This window comes from Poecilia formosa, unplaced genomic scaffold, assembly GCF_000485575.1.
Source record: "Poecilia formosa unplaced genomic scaffold, Poecilia_formosa-5.1.2 Scaffold3, whole genome shotgun sequence".
Classification (NCBI taxonomy): Eukaryota; Metazoa; Chordata; class Actinopteri; order Cyprinodontiformes; family Poeciliidae; genus Poecilia; species Poecilia formosa.
Window position 1 is genome coordinate 6,289,620 of NW_006799942.1, and position 17,360 is coordinate 6,306,979.

The following is a 17,360-nucleotide window of genomic DNA, read 5'->3' on the forward strand; positions in this document are numbered from 1 at the left end:
AATCACTTGACTGTATAATCTGATTCAACAGTTTTTCACTTTGTTTTTATCTAATCTATTTCAGCTAACCTATGTTTGTGTATTTGTTTGACAATTGATACATCCAAATCAATGTAATACTATCATCAGCTGGTCCCAACTTCTTAAAATTATTTATATTTTATATGTATACTGCAAAGAAAGAAAATCTACTAAAGTTCTCAAACTTTTTTTGTAATTAGAAGAGAGGCTATTCCAGATATTCCCAGTATGTGGTGCTTTTCACTCACAAGATGATCTGATTGCTGGATTATATTCATGCCCCCAAAACAAAAGGGTTATCTCAGATGGTTTTAACAGATGTTCCTCAGTCAGAAATTTGACAAATACCTCTTGGAGAGGTTTTTTTAGTGTTTGTTGTCAAAAAAAAGGAGCAATTTTTAACAAAGAGATGCAGACAGCGGATTAAAGTACTACAAAAAAGCGCTGAGAGAAAGAACATGATAGGTGGAGCATCATGGCAGTTTTGTAGACTTTGTTATTTTATTTGGTAAAACTGTGAACATTTGCACAGCCATATAACTTGTAAAGTTGGCTTCCAACCTGAGCATTAAAAATAAATGTTCTACCTGCATGTCACAATGAAATCCAAAACCTCAGACCGAGTTCCACAGGACTAGAATGAGGAATGCTACCACATTAGAAAGGCAGTTCTTAATAAATAATTCCAGTCAACATTATGGGAGCTGGAGATTTCCAAACTGCATCTTCTGTTTCAGTTTTTGTTCATCAAATCCACACTTATATCTCACAAGAAGCCACTTGGAGTTTATGTTTCCCTCTATACTTTCTGAACTACAGCTTTTCAAGAAATAGTTGAAAACTTCATATTTTAAGAACTGGAAAGCTGTTTTTTTCTTCTTCTTTTTTTCTTTCTGTTGAAAAGACATGATGATAGGCTTCCTCAAAATGAGGCTAACATGTCAAGTTGACCTACACTCCTTGCATTTAACAGACTTGTGATTAGCAAGTAGCAGACAGAGAGCACTCCTCGAAAGAAACGCGACAGAACAGCGTAGATATATGATCACTGCACAACCACACATTGCTAGAGTTTCATGTTATAGATCAAAACAAAGTAGACCATGATTGTGATGTGTAAAGAAAATGGTACATGTTTTTCAAACGTTTTTTTTACAAACAATTTTGGTCTTTCATGTTTTATTTCATGGTCCTGCTGGAAGGCAAATCTTGTCCAATTTTCTGACACCTTTTGCTGGTTTTCTGCAATGAATTTCACCTTCTATTCAGCACTGATCAGCTTTTCTGTCTGTGTTGAAAGGCATCCTTAGAGCACAATGCTATGTGAGATTCATCCAGAGTTTTTAATGGGCCTCTTGGCTGCTTCTCAGATTCAAGTCTTCCTTTCCCTTCCTCTCAGTTTATGTGGACAGCCATGTTTGTTGTAACTTTTTTTTTTTTTACTTTTTACAACTTTATGCCTGACCAGTCTGCTGTGTTCTGTGGTTTTCATGATGTTTGCTCACTAATGTTCTATAAGAAGCCTTTGAGACCTTCACAACATTACAGTGAAGGTCTCAAATATTCATATTCACAGAACATTTGGGTTTATGGAGAAATTAAAGTATACACAGGTTACCTCTGTGTACTAAGTAGTAATGTCTGTTAATGTTTGACTGTATCAGGAGTATCAGAGCAAAGGGGCTTTCATGAGAATCCACACAATATTAAAAAAAAAAAAATGTTTTTTATAATTTTTTATAATTATGTGCTACTTTGTGGTGGTCTGTCACATAAAATCCCTATAATCTGAGGGCAATGACTGTAAGATAATATAATACTATGGATTATTTTTGAAAGGCTCTTCCTCAGGACTGTCTTTGTTTTCTTTGACTAAGAATGTGGGGTCATCTGGTTCAGTTGCAGAGGTGAAAATGCTGTACAATGTAACATAAGTTCAAAGTGTCCTTAAAATTGTGTAAGAGAAAAGAATATAAAAGGAAAGAAAAGAGAAGAGAAAAGAAAAGACAAGAAAAACAAGACCATTACCAACCCTCTCGACCTCTAAAAGTGACAATCAGTGAAGAAATAAAGACAAATGTCTTGTAGATATCCCACTCACGTAGAGAATAAACATAAAAATGTGATTTAATGGCTTTATTTATACAAAATATTCAATTATTTCTTAAAATTCTTACTGTAAAGCAGATTTAAACTGAAAACTAATGTCAAAGTTTGAGTGTAAGTTGGACTGACATTTTCTGTATTTGGTAAAAAAAAATTTGGTCAACATACAAAGAAAATTAAAATAAAAAAACAATTATTAAAAAATAAAATCTGACATACATCTCATGTTTTGACTGATTAATTAGAATTTAAGAAGTTGAGCAATTCAAAAAAATAAGTGGTTCCACATTGAATCTTTGAGTTGGTACCGTGAATCATACATTTTTGTTCCGTGTACAACTAATGGGTCCGAGTTTTAAACTAATACTTATTTAGATTTTATGGATTTGTTTTGTCAACCTCCGTTCCCGTCTTGGTGCCTCATTCTGATCCTTACACTCTTGTCCATACCATGGTGGGCACTTTAGCTTCCTAAGAAAAAAAAATCAATCGTCTTCTCATGTGTAACTTGCACAATCCATTAGTGTTAACATTTCTGTGAAAAGCTAAGTGTCTAGTTTATTGAAATTGTTGAGGTCAGGTTATGCAGATCACGCCAATGCGTTCTCAACTACATCAGAGAACTCCTTCTTGACTCCTCAAAGCTCAACGACAGAGTGACTGTTCCACTGCCGAAGCTCACCCTCGGCCTGTGCCTCCCTGAAGTCGTGTCGCAGTCATTGCCATTGGTCTTGAGGCTGATGGATGAGGATGGAGTTGAGGCAGAGGACCCACCAATGCTCCCCGATTTTTTCCTCGAAAGTGTACTGTGTTTTAGCGTAGCTTTGGCGGCCACTTTGAAAGCATGGGCAGCGGTGCTGCATCGTACCTCTTCAATGGTATTCCTGGATGGCTTGAAGAGGATGATGTACACCTTGTTAAAGAAAATGCAAGCTAGTTGTCCAAAGCTGGATGCCAGGATAGCAATGACCTCCACAGCTGACACAAACTTGCCATATGTACTGAAGTAGGCAGGGATAAAAGAGATCCAAACAATGAAGAAAATGAGCATGCTAAAGGTGATGAACTTGGCTTCTGTGAAATTTTCTGGAAGCTTTCTGGATTTAAATGCAAAAAAGAAACAAATGGCCGCTAACAGGCATGTATATCCAATGAGAAACCCAAGAGCCATCACTGAACCTTCATTGCATGTGATGAAAATGATCTCATCAATGTCATAGTTCCTGTAGCTTGAAGGAGGGGCATTGTAAAGCCAGACCACACATATCATGACTTGGACAAATGTGCACAGAAACACCAGGAGAAACTGTAAATTTAAACCCCACCATTTACGATGGAGACTTGTAGGGATCTTTGCCTCAAATACTAACAGCACTCTGTTAGTTTTCACAAGGATGCAGGAGATGCAGAGAACAAAGCTAATCCCGAAGGCGGGCTGCCTTAAGCGACATGTCCAGTCCAGTGGTTCTCCGATGAAAATTAAAGAACTGGAGAAGCAGCAGATTAGTGAGAACAGGAGGACGTAGGACAGTTCACGGTTGGTGGCCTTTACTATTGGGGTATTGCGGAATCGGATAAAAACTCCCATCACAAAGGCTGTCAAGACGACACCAACCACAGCACATATGGCCAAAGCTATCCCAAAAGGTTCTGTCCAAGAGAGGAACTCTATTTGTTTCAGGAAACAGAACGTATGGTTCCCATTGGACCAAGAGTTGTTTGGACACTTGGTGCAGACGCTGGCATCTGTGTAAAGCCAAAAACACAATCTGTTTTAGAAACTAAAATAATTACAAGGACTACCATGAGGAGCATAGCATTTTACCTCTGTGATTACTATACTCTCCGTCTGAACACTCAGTGCATTCAAAGCAGCATGTGGGCATGCTGTCAATGATTCCTTTTCTTGTGCCTGGTTCACAGTCCTCACTGCAGTTAGAGAACGGCACCTGCAAACAGTAAACAAGTTGCATGAGGACAGCAACATAAAAACAAATATACGACGAATAGAGTAGCAGTAAAAACCTGGATGCATTTCCTCATTGAAAATGACTAGGCTATTGTTAAGATGTCAGACAAATGAATGCAAATGTTTTCAAATTTGATTAGTAACTTAGGTGTGAGCGTCATGGGGATAGAGGAGAACAAAAAGTGACACACATATAAAGTTGTGCTGACATTTCTCCTGTTCATGCTAATATCAGTACTTAGCAACGTGTAGATATTTTTGCTGCGTTTGAACCTCTGGTCCACTCTGGAGGGTTTTTTTTAATTATTATTTTGTTTGATTTTGTTTGTTTATTTTTTTTTAAATAAACTTTGATTATGAGAAACACTTTCCAGAATGAAATGACTGACAATTAAGAAAAAATGTTGCCAAGGAAAACAAAATACAAAGTACAAATTAGTATTATTATAGAGAAGTGTAGAAGACTTGGTTTTGCATTGCATAAACAATGATCAGGATCGCCATCAAACACTACTGCCTCCCAATGTCTTTGATTTTACAGTTTTTTAACTGGAATTCAGTAACCATGAGGAGATTTTTTTTCTTTTTTTCAGAATCTAAAAATACTGATTTAAGAAAATATCCTGGCAGCTCTAATTTGCACCTTAAGCAAATTTTCTGTGGCTTTCATGCACGTTCTAGCACCTTGCGTGTTGGCTGGACGCTTCCTGTTTGCATATCTATAAAAACACTCCATAAAGTCAGAATAACAATACCAGGGGTTACTTTTGGGGCAAATAAAGCGGCAATATGTAACTTTAAAAAAATATATATTTTTTTTTACATATTTGTTAAAACTGTCACTATGTCATCATGGCAGTATAATAATCTGTCTCATATTACACTGAGACAGATTAAGAGGAGTTGGAAAAAAAACAACTAACTCCTCTTGAAAATCCCAGTTGGTGTTAATTGTCCATTTGGCAAATAAAGCCATCATACATTGACGCAATTCATAAATTAGCAGCAGCTGTACTATGAACTCTCCTTGGATGACAGATACACTATCTTTAATCTATTTCTAAAGCTGAAACCAGCCACCATTTGGAGGACACTAGTTTCAGTTACTTGTATTCTCATTGGTCATGACCCATATCCCATGACTGTAGGTGAGGGTCAGAAAGGGGTAACCCTGGTGGACTTCAACATAAGACATCAGTGTACTTCAAGAATATCTTTATCTTAATTTGACTGACCTCTGAAGAGTATCCATTCCAAAGAATCTTTGTCTTGTCAATGGACAGTTTGCCTCCCCTCTTCGCATGAATATTGTAGTATCCAACTTCCTTAAACATCACAGAGCCGTCTTCAGTGGATCTCTGCCAGTTTATAATGGTATAGTTTGCTACCAGGTCTGCATTTTCAGCGAAGTGCATCTTTTCACCCATGCTGTTGGTGTAGTTCAAATGTCTCAGCTGTTTCAGTACCTATGACAAACACCAATATATTTAGATGATTTACACATTTGTAAACTTGGTTTTGTAAAACTGTCTTAATCATTTACAAAACATGTTACCTGCCATGCTTCAATTTTCCTAATATCTGCACAGGAATTGTTTGCGAAAAGTCCACATCCAGGTGTGCAGGTAAATATGTTCTGCAGGGCCTGTGCAATGGAATAAACTGCTACATACGCATTATAGGAAATACGAAGGTGTGTGTAGTCCAGGTATGGGGTCTCAACACTTGTAATATCTTCCTCACCAGTACACAAGGGCCTGAAACTAGTGCTGCCATTCTCACTTTCTTGAAGCCTTGGGCTGTCTTCTAGGTAACAGTTAAAGGTTTCTTCCCAAAACTCTCTGACAAATTCATTATGGCTGTCTTTCTTCGGCTGGACCTGCTGTAAGAACTCCCTAAAGCCGGGTATAAGTCCTGCTCTTAAAGCAAAACCAATAGTTCCTCCAACAACGTCTAAAAATTCTGGTTTAGCGATGAGAGAGGAGCTTGCCCATGCTTCACTAGCTAGCCAGGTGCGATCTGTGATGTTTCTCCTGACCATCTCTTTGATTAAAGGCTCAATGTCTGGGCCACCAGCAAAAACAACAATTACTTTAGCTGTGGAGTTTTCGATTCTGTCGGCCAGAGCTCGGATCTCATAATCCTCAAAGTACTGAGAAATAAGTTCATTCAGATGAATGCAGATGTCTCGCTCTTCCATTTCTTTTTCAAACTTTTCTATTCCTGGGCGCCCATATTCATCATCCGAAGCAACAGCAATCACCCAGTTCCACTGGAAGTACTCTATGATGTCTGCCATGGCCGTGACCTGGTATTCATCTGTTGGAATGGTTCTCATGAAAGACTTGTACTGATTCTTGTTGCTCAGGAGTCGACTAGAAGAAGCATAGCTGATCTGAAACAGGAAAGATTTATATTTCAGGTTCATGTTGTTTAACCACAGAAAACTCTCTTCTGTAATTCAAGTACTCTGCATACTTTTATCATCATCTCTACTTTGATTCTTAATTTAACCTCACAGATAAGTTGGATCAATAAATTTGGTTACAAACTGACCAGATACTGACCTGAGGGATGTAGAAGAGACCAAGGAGATTGGCAACTGCTGTGGAGACCGCAGATCCAGCAGCCCCTACAACTGCAATGGTTGATGGGATGTGATCAGTGCAGTTGCAAAACTCGTCTAAATTCAGGGAATCAATCTTGTTTTGAGCCACAAAACTGAGGGTAGCCTCCAAGGCTTTCGACACTGTGTTGCACGTGTCAAAGATCCTGTAGCCCAGGGTGATGTTGGGCAGTAAAATGCTGCTGTTGTTGATCTCCTCAATGGCAAAAATCATTGCCTGCAGCCAGCGAAAACCCCGGAAATTGAATCTGTAAAAATAAACAAGATGAGTTCAACAAATTCAGTGTTGAAAAGTAAATGTATATGCAGCACACTCGCACAATTGCTGGTCAACTTCCCCCCTCATGCCATATGTCATCTTATTCTTCATTTTGCACTGGACTTTAATAGGTGCAAAATGTCTATGGTCTACTTCAGACTAATCATTTTCTGACTAAAAGGAATAATAATAGAGTAATCATATTAATTTTTTTTCCCCCTAAAAGAGTTATATAAAAATGAGGTATTTATTATACCATATTGAGAATATGTGTAGGGAGCTAAAGATAAGGGTGATAATAAATGGCCTTGTACCATCAAAGACTTGATTTATATATTTTTTTAATTTAACCATAATTTTTAGGTTTGTTCCCAAAAGAGATAAAATCTCTTTTCAGTCAAGAGGCAGATTGTGTAACAAAACATTTAAAAGTCATATACATTCACTTAAAGCTGCAGTATGTAACTTTTATTAAAATGTATATACTTTACATATTGGTTAAAACTGTTGCAAGAGAGTTCATATAAGCACTATTTTACCATCCAAGCAACACGTGTGTCATGAAGCTAAATGTGGAGAGTGAATATAACTTGCTTTTCAACTCTTGCCATTCTGCCGTTTTAAAAAAAAATATTGTGCCCTGTGAAGAAACCATGAGATTTTCTTTCAGTTTTATTTGAAATGCCAGTAGACATTCATTAAGTCTCTACTTGCATATTTTTTTGCTACCACATTTTAAAAACTGGTTTGGTGAGTTAATCACAAACATCACAAATCTTACCGAACACATTGTGTAGATTCGGGTCGAGCTGCTAGGTCTTGGTCTTTAGATGCAACACCAAAGTGCATGGGGAAAAGACCTCCGAGCAAAATGTCTCCAGTCATCTGTGCTCTCTGGTGGGGCCCGTATGTTGAAATCACATAATTGGACCCCAACACTATAAGGTAACACAGGAACAGTCTCATCTTCAATTGGGTAGGAGTATTTTCTGTGCCTTGTCAGGATCAGGGTGGTATTATGCTCTTCTTCCTCCAGTCTCCTTGATGGTCTGATTTCTTTTATTCATGTTTGTAATTGTGAGAATAATTACCTGTGGGAGAAATAAAAAGGGAAAGCATGTTTTGCCTTTTCAGACAACAAAATTAAATTAGCATATATTAAGAGTTTTGCGCATAATAAACCTCAAGTGCCAAGATCGCTTCTCTATATATAAAATAACAAGGACTACATTACAAATAAAGCAACAGTTAATCACTGACCAACAGTTCGTTTAATATGCGAGTTATTTGGGTAATAATATTAGACAGACACAAAATTGAACATTTCTCTCCTGAGTAATAAGGTCAGCATACTACTTGAAATACGCCGGACAGACTCAGGATTTCCACAGCTGAGAGCTGAGTCACACCATAACGACCCTCCTTCAGGCAGACCTTAAAGCTGTGGCCAGTGAACTGCAGTAACCATGGAGAAAGTCCATGGCTGCTCCTCCAAAACTAGTTAATACTCCTGGAAAAATGCTGGAGCAGAGCTCTGATAATGAAGTCACTACTTCCCCTGAAACTTTTTTTGGAGGAAGGAACGGTAGAAGAGCTTTTGTAGTGGCCAAGGGAAATGTTTCCTTGAAAAATAATACAACTTCCTAGTTTAAATTGTGAAGGGTCTTTTCTTTTTGTTTAATGTAAAAATGTAAACAAAACGCCACAGATTTTTTTTTGTGCTTCCACATCAAAGAAAAATAAATAAATATACTTAATAGGAAGTTAAAATAAGTGCCCTCCAAGTCCCAAGAGAAGTGTTATTTTCTGATTTGAGCTAGAAAAAAACCTTAAAATATTTCCAGTCGCATTTTCTTTGCAACTTTGAACAATTTCCAACTATAAAAACGAAAGTTAAAGATGAATCATAAGGAGAAAACTTACCATCCGAGTTCTTCCAAAGCAGATAAACCTCAAACAGTCATCCTGCAGGCTCTTACCCAGCTTCAAGCACTTTATCTGAAATGTCCGGGATGCTGAATGAATTCAAAGGACTCTGCTGCCGTCCAAACCTCTTTCTGTTGGATAAATCATTAACAGAGAGAAGGATTGTTCATTTCCTTCAGCTAATGAAGTCTGCTCATGGTTAATTCCTCCCAAAGTGGTCACAATGTAAAGTTGTCTCGTATTTTTACGTTATTGCTACTGTCAATTATTCTTTAGCCACTTTTCAAGCAGATAAAGAATAAGTATGGGCTAAGGTACAGGTGCAGACAAATACCTTCCTGTAGTAAAAGCCATCTTTTACTAGAGGAGGTTTATATCTCATTAAAGTACAAGTACTTTGAACATTTGTTCAGTGGATTAAAAAAATAATTTTAGCTTTTAACAAAACAGCACAGTTGTCGGTGCTCCTAATATGCTGCACAAACTCCTTTTGCAAAAAAAAAAGAGCATTGTGCCCAATAATATTTCACAAGACTAAAATTTTAGAGGGCACAAGGAGAGAGATGTTTAAATAATACTGTTTACACAGTCTCTCTAGTTATGCAAAGTCCTGGGTTCTAGCTTACACTCATTTTCTTTAGCTCTTCTGTATGTTTTCTATAAAATTTTGTTTTACAGAACTGGGATGGCCAAGGGAGATGCTGATTGTAGTTCAACTGTATGTTTTGGATGATTATTCTGTAGAAAATCCAGTGCAAAGCTACTTTTAGATTTCCAAGTCCACTGGATTTTTATATAAAATATCATGATATTTCAAATAGTAAATGATGACATCAAATACAATAAGGTTTTTAGGCCTTTGGCAGAGGAAAAAAGGCCCACAACATCACAGATTACCCATCTACCTATCTGTGGTTGTTAAATATTTAATCTCACCTGGACTGTTCGTTACAGAAATACTCAATTATAGTCTCGTGATCAAATGACATAGTTCAATTTAAAGCCCCAGTAAATCAAGGGAATCTTATTTTTGTATCACTATTCACACACAAGGTAATTCAAAGTATTACACAGAAAATAATCAATGGAAAAGTGATAAAAATGAGCTGCAATCACCTGGTACGCCAAAAGACAAATCAAGCATCATATAAAGCACTACACATGGGCTTTTATTTTATAAAATAAATAAATATCTAAATGTTTAAATTTAGGCAAATAAAACAAAAAAAATGTGGTTATGACAGAATTAATAAAGCTATGTTTGTTTTTTATGACAAAGATGCAGAAAGCAGCTGAGGTATGCAAAGGATCCAGTATGTGTGGCAGTGTTTTAAAAGAAAATAATTTTCTAACAAGGGATTATTTTTCTTAACAAAAGAAATATTAGTAAAATTGATAATTTTACTAACATTTTCAGAGCAAGATCATAACTCTGTTTTAATAAATTAAAACAAATATTTGTTTACCAGAGGTCCCAATACATAAGGAAAGCTATATAAGAAATAAATCTAATTGACAGAGTCTCCAAAATCAACTGTTTTTCTTCCATGATTGCTTTTCCTTGAAATGTTTAAACTTAACCCGCAGCATGATTAAGGGAAACCCTTGGACACGCTGGATTGCACCACAATGTTCCACAAACAGTGGGCTAATTCCTTCTGCTCACATGAACTTGTATTCAATTTGTTGCTGAGCAGACGTACCTAAGGAAAAATATTTCAATTTACAACATGTTGACTCATTTGTGTTCCCAACCAGCTCAGTATCCATCAAGTACAAGAATCTAAAAAAAAAGGACATTTAATTACAAACTTCTTTTTATAGCAGGAAAGTACCTAACATTTTATTATTGTGCAATTATTCAAAGGTAATATAGACCACCTGCATTTGATGAGGTCAATGTTATCTATACATTTGTAATTACAAATTTTCACACAAACCATACCTAAAATATATTACCAATTTTGAACCTAAACAATATTTGAGCAAAACAAATAAAAACACTTTTGTTGTCATTTAAACAGAAAGCAGTACATCTAACCTTCTCTAATGTTAGATGTACTGCCTGCCGTTGCCTTTGATAAATTCTTCAGATATTGTCCTTTTTTTCCCCCACAGAATTGGCACATAAGTATGAAACGTAGCGTAATGTGTAAAACATGTTGGGCAGTTGAGACTTCAAAGGGGATGGATTTATCCTCACACATGGTGTTGACTTGAAAGATCAAAATACAGCCACACACTGCAAGATTCAGCTGAAAAGGTAAGATCTCTTTCTCAAAAAATAAACAGAGGTATTTACTTTATAATGTATTTAAATACATTTTTTTAACTGAATATGAATACCTGTTAAACTGGGATTATGTAAAACACACATTTGTTTTAATAATGAGGTACACAGCAAAAACTGAAGAGTTAAAATTTCAGGGTTATAGGCTTCAGAGTTGACTTTAACTCATTAAGAGTTGTTTTAACCCTTGAGTGAATGGCATCCAGTGTTGAGTCATTTAACCTTTAAAGAGTTATTTCCAATAGTTGATTGCGTCAGGGTTGATTTTACCCGTTAAGTGTTGTTTTAACCTTTGATGGGTTAAATGGTGTCCAGTGTTCGAGTTATTTTCCATAGTTGGTTCCATCGTGTTCAATCAACTCTGATGGGAGGAAAATAAGCTCCTCCCTCCTTCATCGTCTTCCTTGGAGTGAAATTTGAAAACCGCTCCACTTTTTTTCCTTCTCCTGTTCTAAACGGTAAGTACAACTTCTTAAAACTTTGGTTAAGCACTTTTAAGTTGATAGTGATGTTTAATACTTCGTCTATTTGCAACAGCTATACCCGATGTATTAGCTAGCAGCCAATTGTGTGGGTTGCTAGTTAGCTGCTGTAGCACGTACAACATTAACACCGTTGTAACTGCAACTTTTACACACACACAAATATCGGGGTGTGTACTTATGAAAAATAAAGTTACATTTTTGTATAATTTTAAATCAATTTTTGCCATGGTAATGTCAATGTTACCAGCCTGTACATTCACATGGCTAATACATAGGTAGCAATGCTGAAGTGTTACGTCCTCCAACGTGCATAGAGTATTACACCAAGGGGAACACTTGACCTAAATTACATTTGCTTTGTCTAGGTTTATTCCTGTAACACAACCCGGATCGTGACTGAGGACGTGGCCCTAAAGCCAACTGGTAGACCACTGAAAGATCAAGTGGTCTAGAGTTTCCCAATTAATTATACCCAGGTAGGTCTGGCTGAGAATGATGAAACAGAAATAGTATACAAAATATATTTTATTTATACATTCTTTTACAATATTAAAAATAGACATTCTAATTTAAAACTCAATAAGGCTCAAAAACCCAGGACAAGACTATAAGCAATTGGAACCAAAAACAAAAGCAAACCAAATTAGTAGAAACACAAAATAATGTTAGACAAAAGAAAAACAAACCCCACATTGGCCCAACCCAGTCCTAAGACTGTGCCCAATAAGCTAATAAAAATAAGGAGCTATGCACTGCTCTGGTTCTGCACCGTTTGTGGGAGCATAATAGGCAACAGCAGCAATCTGCAATACCAAAAGAAAACAATGACGTATCTGCTGACAATAATATAGACAGGTAGAGTAGTGACATCAAAAATCCATTTATCATACCAGTATCAAATGTCCACGATCTAAACACTCTCACAGCAACCCGATGAGCACGGCGCCAGCGCTCATCTGACTGAGAGCCAACTCAAACAACGGACCCAACAAACACACTCAGATTGGCGTGCACACCCGGTGCCTATATACGCTAATGAGCCCGACAAGGCTGTGAACGGAAGTGAAGGTGGGGAACGGGGCCTAGATGTGTTCAAGGGCCCAAACCGGGTGGGAATTTACAACCACTGGATGTAAACTATGTTTTCCAGTAAAACCACCCGGTTACATTCCATACATCAGTAAAATGCTGATCCAGCTTCATGTTACCTGGACACGTATGGGAACTTGGACGGGGTTGGAGGGCAGTTTGTCTTTCATCAGCTCCATGAGGAAGGTTTGTGGATTTTAATCTCGGTCAGGTTGGTAGGAGGGAATAATAGGCTTTCTTTTTTAAATGTTCTTAGTTCATAACACTACTTTTGTGGTGAGTAAAAGGGGTAATTAACTCAAAATACTAATTAGTAACTCAAATAAAGCCAATTACAAAATCTTGCTGATTATACAATTACACTCTAAATTTTTCCTTCTTACTTTTCCAGTCATTAAAAGATTTTGCCTGTCATCTGATGCCAAAGTTGCATCCAGTGGTGCAACAGATACTGAAGTTGATGGAGAAATATTCTGTGACCTTATGTTAAAAAGTCAAAAGGAAATCTCCTGTTAGACACCTTCCTGCTAAACCAATCAGAGAGGAGTATACCCTGAGGACGGTGATATCTCCTTACAAAACCATATGGTGGTCTCCAAGATTAAATGGCAGCTTTGAATATGTCTGGGAAAATATTAATTTCTTTTATTGGTTTCTATTAATCCTTAAAGTTTTGGCTGTAGCCGTATGTCTGGTTTCTTATGTTTGGTGTATGTATTCTTTAGTTTTAGTCATGCTGCAGTTTAGAGGAACATCTCCTGGACCAACGGGGTCTGCAGCCACACCTCCTTGCTATTTGATGTCAGAAGAGCAAGATTGACATTCTCTACATCATGATGGATAAGTGACTCATCCCATGCCAAGCAAACTGCTTTCTTGCAGAAAGCAGTTATTCAAAAGACATTTTGTGTTATGTCTTTTATGACCCTGAATTAATTAATTTTTATAAATTTTTTCATTGTCTAACTTTGATGTTGGCAAAATGAAGGACTCACCTAGGTTTAGGGACTTGAGAGCAAGATAAGTGATATAGGTTTAGTTGACAATCACTTTTTCCTTTGTTACCTAAACAGCTATTTACAGAGACCTTTGTTCATTTTTATGCTTTCAGGGTTTTTTATAGTGAAAGATATCTTGTGAAAAACCCAGATCTAAAATTTTATAAGCCTTTTGATATTCAAAACTCGTATGGATTGCTAATGAATGTTTGTTCACTGTACAACAGTTTATAATGTTGGAAACACAGCTGCATAAATAAAACAAGTGTTTAAAATTGATTTATTTGTTTTAGTTTTACTTTATTATAGTTAATTTTAACTAGAACTATAAAGTATAAATCAGCCAAGAAGAAAATGTGTCTGAAAAGTTAATGCTAGGCGTTCTGATAAATGGCGTTGTAGCTTCCTGAGGCCTAAAACACAAGATCTTATTCTGCAAGTTTTTCAAAAGACTTATTATTGGCTTGAAAGATTAGTTGAATTACAGGTTAAGCATTTCTTTAAAAAGACTCTGAATAAGGAGACAAGTGTGGGTCTTCACAACAAAATGATGTTGGTTCGGTTCAACTGAATGAGTCATTAAACATGCATCAGTTGTCACCATTAACAGTTGTATGAAAGGTGGACTATGGACCTTACCACAGGGTCCGCGTTTCATTGGCTAATGCCCATTTGACGTCACTGCGGAGCTACCACGTGCTTGACCGTCTCACAAACAAAAGCTAAAGTAGTATACACATGCTAATGTAGATTGTGGACTAGCAGACCACAATCTACACAATCAAAGTTTTTGCGACAGAACTCAAATAGGAATGGTTCTCCACTGTCAGTGGGGTATTTGTACTGTATCACTCACGGTGTTGCGATATTGTGCCCAACTGCTTTCTGGGTAACACAGACCAACCGACGCGCTGCCGCCGTTGTGTCCCCTCCCACCTCCCCCGGCTTTAAACGCATAGACATGAACACCTAGACGCCTCATGGAGTGGGTCGGCCCGTTGCTGCTATGCGTCACAGCGTCCGCTATATTGAATGTTTCAAACTCTTCTTATTAAACAGTTATAGAGCTAAATATAATTGAAATATTGGCTACCTGCGACAGAAAAAGGAGCTAAGTCTATGAAAGAAATGTAGCAGTTTCGCTAGTTTTGATTTCCAAGCCAAAGTAATGCAATAACAAACTGGACTGATTTTTATTGTCAATGGGTTTCTTCCTATTGAGCAGTGAAAGTAATTAAAACATGTCTTTTGCTTTAAGTATTTACTTACTGGAGGATTTTTTGTGAGTAATGCAGTCATTGCTAACAGCCAGCTCCTCACTTCTCCGGCTCAAACGGAGCCTTTACCGATCAGCAGCGCAGCTGTTGCTAGTCCTACACTTTGGACTGAACCATTGTTCTAACAATGGTGGGGGGAACTAAAACTGTATTCTTTTTTTTTCTTTCTTAGATGAATGACAGATTTACTTCGTTCTTTGTTTCTATTGTCTTTTTTATATTGATATTGCAAGGGTTGATACACAAGGGTTTCTTTCTTGATTTCTTTGGAGGGGGCGCAATTCTAGACTTTTCCAAGATTGAGGGGTCCGGATCTCTCCCCCATTCCCCCCGAGATTTACGCCTATGGCTCTTTCAGTGACAGAAGACTAGAGCTCAAGTAGCCTGAATGCACTCTCGAAGCGCGCCGGTATCAGTTCTCGCGAAACTAGTGATTTAATTCTGCTTGGAGAGGCACAGAAATTATTTTAAATTAATATATAGTAATGCGGGAACTTTACTTAACAATACTAATACGGGAGCGCGGCGGGAAAAATACGTTAGGGCCAAAACGTGGTCGGAAAACTAACGGGAAACTTGACAAGGTATATGCCATATGACGTCACTAACAGGACGTAACTGAATGATAACACTTCAAAGGCTTTCATACCTTTTGAGTTACTGTCTCCCACAAACAAAAGTTCTAAGAGTTCTTACAGTCAAAAGTGTAGAATTGTGTTTTGCAGACTTTTGAAGAAGAAATGAATGTAAAAAGGATATTTTTTAATATTCCTGAAGTTCCTGATCCTACGGAGAAGGTACGTGAAAGACAACAGCTGAAGCTGTTGGCACTAAATTTTACACTTAGGATGCTGATTGAAGGCGGGATTTTAAAAGATTTTGATCAGCTCGGCAAAGAGGAAATCGCTCTCATCAACAAAATGACAGACAGGGTGACAGAAGGGATCACCAAACCGAAGAAATTTTCTGCAACCTCCAAAAAGCAGAAACGTATGGCCAGGAATGTTCTTGATGAGCTGAAAAAAACACAAAGTAGCTCAGAACTAGAACATTTTTTAACAACAAAGGATGAAAATATCATTGCCAAGATGATCAAGCTGTTACAAGAGGAAATGAAAAAGGCCTTTAAAGAATATGAGAACAGCCCTCTCAGAAAGCTGTGTATGGCAGAGACTGCAGGATATGTTATTGCATTAACTGTCGTAGTTATTGTAGGATTGATAATAATGCTGTAACACTGACTAGTGTTACAGCATTATTATCAATCCTACAATAACTACAATAGTAGTTAACACTGATTAGTGTTACAGCATTATTATCCTCACCTCGATCCAGCCTCACCTCGATCCAGCCTCATGTTGGAGGCTGGATGCCTGACCCACATACCAGGGAAACCTGGAAATCAGATAAAGCTGATTTATTTTGCAAATGTCAAAAATGACATTAAGTGGGGTCTTGATTACTGGTCAGCAAACCAGGCTGCTGGGACACTAGGGAAAATGAAAGCAGAGGTGAGATATGTACAACTTAGTGAGAATTTGATGACTGACTAAGTAGCTTACTGGATAGGTGGAGAAGAATCCATCTATCCAGTAAGGTGGGGTTAGGTTGGTTCTGGGGAGGGAGCCGAGAGCTGACAGATGGTTTTGACTTGCGTTGGAGACTCACGGGCAGTGGATGAAGAGGAGCATTTGTTACCAGCAATGGATGAAGAAAACCAGAAGATCCTTCAGAGAGGGTTTACTTGAGGATGTTAGGTTCTTGAGCAACACTTGGGCTTCGTTGGCTATCGATTAGCCACAAGCATTTTGCTGTTTTGTACTAAAAGTCAGATTGTAATTTCATTTTTTAGTTTCAATGTTAAAAGAAGCGGGCTGCACAGTGGCGCAGTAGGTAGTACTGTTGCTTTGCAGCAAGACCCCGGCCGGGGTCTTGCTGCACGGAGTTTGCATGTTCTCCCTGTGCATGCGTGGGTTCTCTCCGGGTACTCCGGCTTCCTCCTACAGTCCAAAAACATGACTGTCAAGTTAATTGACCTCTCCAAATTCTCCCTAGGTGTGTGTGTGCATGGTTGTTTGTCCTTTCTGTCTCTGTGTTGCCCTGAGACAGACTGGCGACCAGTCCAGGGTGTACCCCGCCTCTCGCCGAAACGTTAGCTGGAGATAGGCACCAGCAGCCCTCCCGACCCCACAAGCGACAAGGGTGTACAGAGAGGATGGATGGTTTTTGTTCTGTTTGTGTTATTGTCAGAATGTGTAATAAATATGTATTTTGTTCAACAAAATACATATTTATTACACATTCTGACAATAAC

General features: G+C 37.7%; 2 protein-coding genes across 3 annotated transcripts in view; one reads left to right on the forward strand and one right to left on the reverse strand.

Moving 5' to 3' along the window:
• Window positions 1–2,232: 2,232 nt before the first annotated feature.
• Window positions 2,233–9,186, reverse strand: casr (calcium-sensing receptor). Its single transcript, XM_007557365.2, has 7 exons — window positions 8,905–9,186; window positions 7,763–8,072; window positions 6,664–6,970; window positions 5,652–6,491; window positions 5,332–5,562; window positions 3,953–4,076; window positions 2,233–3,873 (listed from the first exon to the last, which is right to left on the reverse strand). The coding sequence occupies exons 2-7, from the start codon at window positions 7,945–7,947 to the stop codon at window positions 2,738–2,740; spliced, it is 2,823 nt and encodes a 940-aa protein (XP_007557427.1). The 5' UTR covers window positions 7,948–8,072; window positions 8,905–9,186; the 3' UTR covers window positions 2,233–2,737.
• A 1,901-nt stretch (window positions 9,187–11,087) lies between these two features.
• Window positions 11,088–17,360, forward strand: part of zgc:175280 (cationic amino acid transporter 2 family protein) — a 13,327-nt gene continuing 7,054 nt past the window's right edge. For both annotated transcript variants that reach the window (XM_016674305.1, XM_016674302.1), the window contains exon 1: window positions 11,088–11,170. The gene's annotated coding sequence lies outside the window, so the exon portion shown is untranslated. The remainder of the gene's footprint in view (window positions 11,171–17,360) is intronic.

Coding starts and splice junctions, on each gene's coding strand:
- casr (XM_007557365.2), bottom strand. CDS start 7,947: ATGAGACTGTTCCTGTGTTACCTTATAGTGTTGGGGTCCAATTATGTG. Junction 4,077..5,331: donor GGAATGGATACTCTTCAGAG/GTCAGTCAAATT, acceptor TACTGTTTGCAG/GTGCCGTTCTCTAACTGCAG. Junction 3,874..3,952: donor AGAGTATAGTAATCACAGAG/GTAAAATGCTAT, acceptor GGCTTTACACAG/ATGCCAGCGTCTGCACCAAG.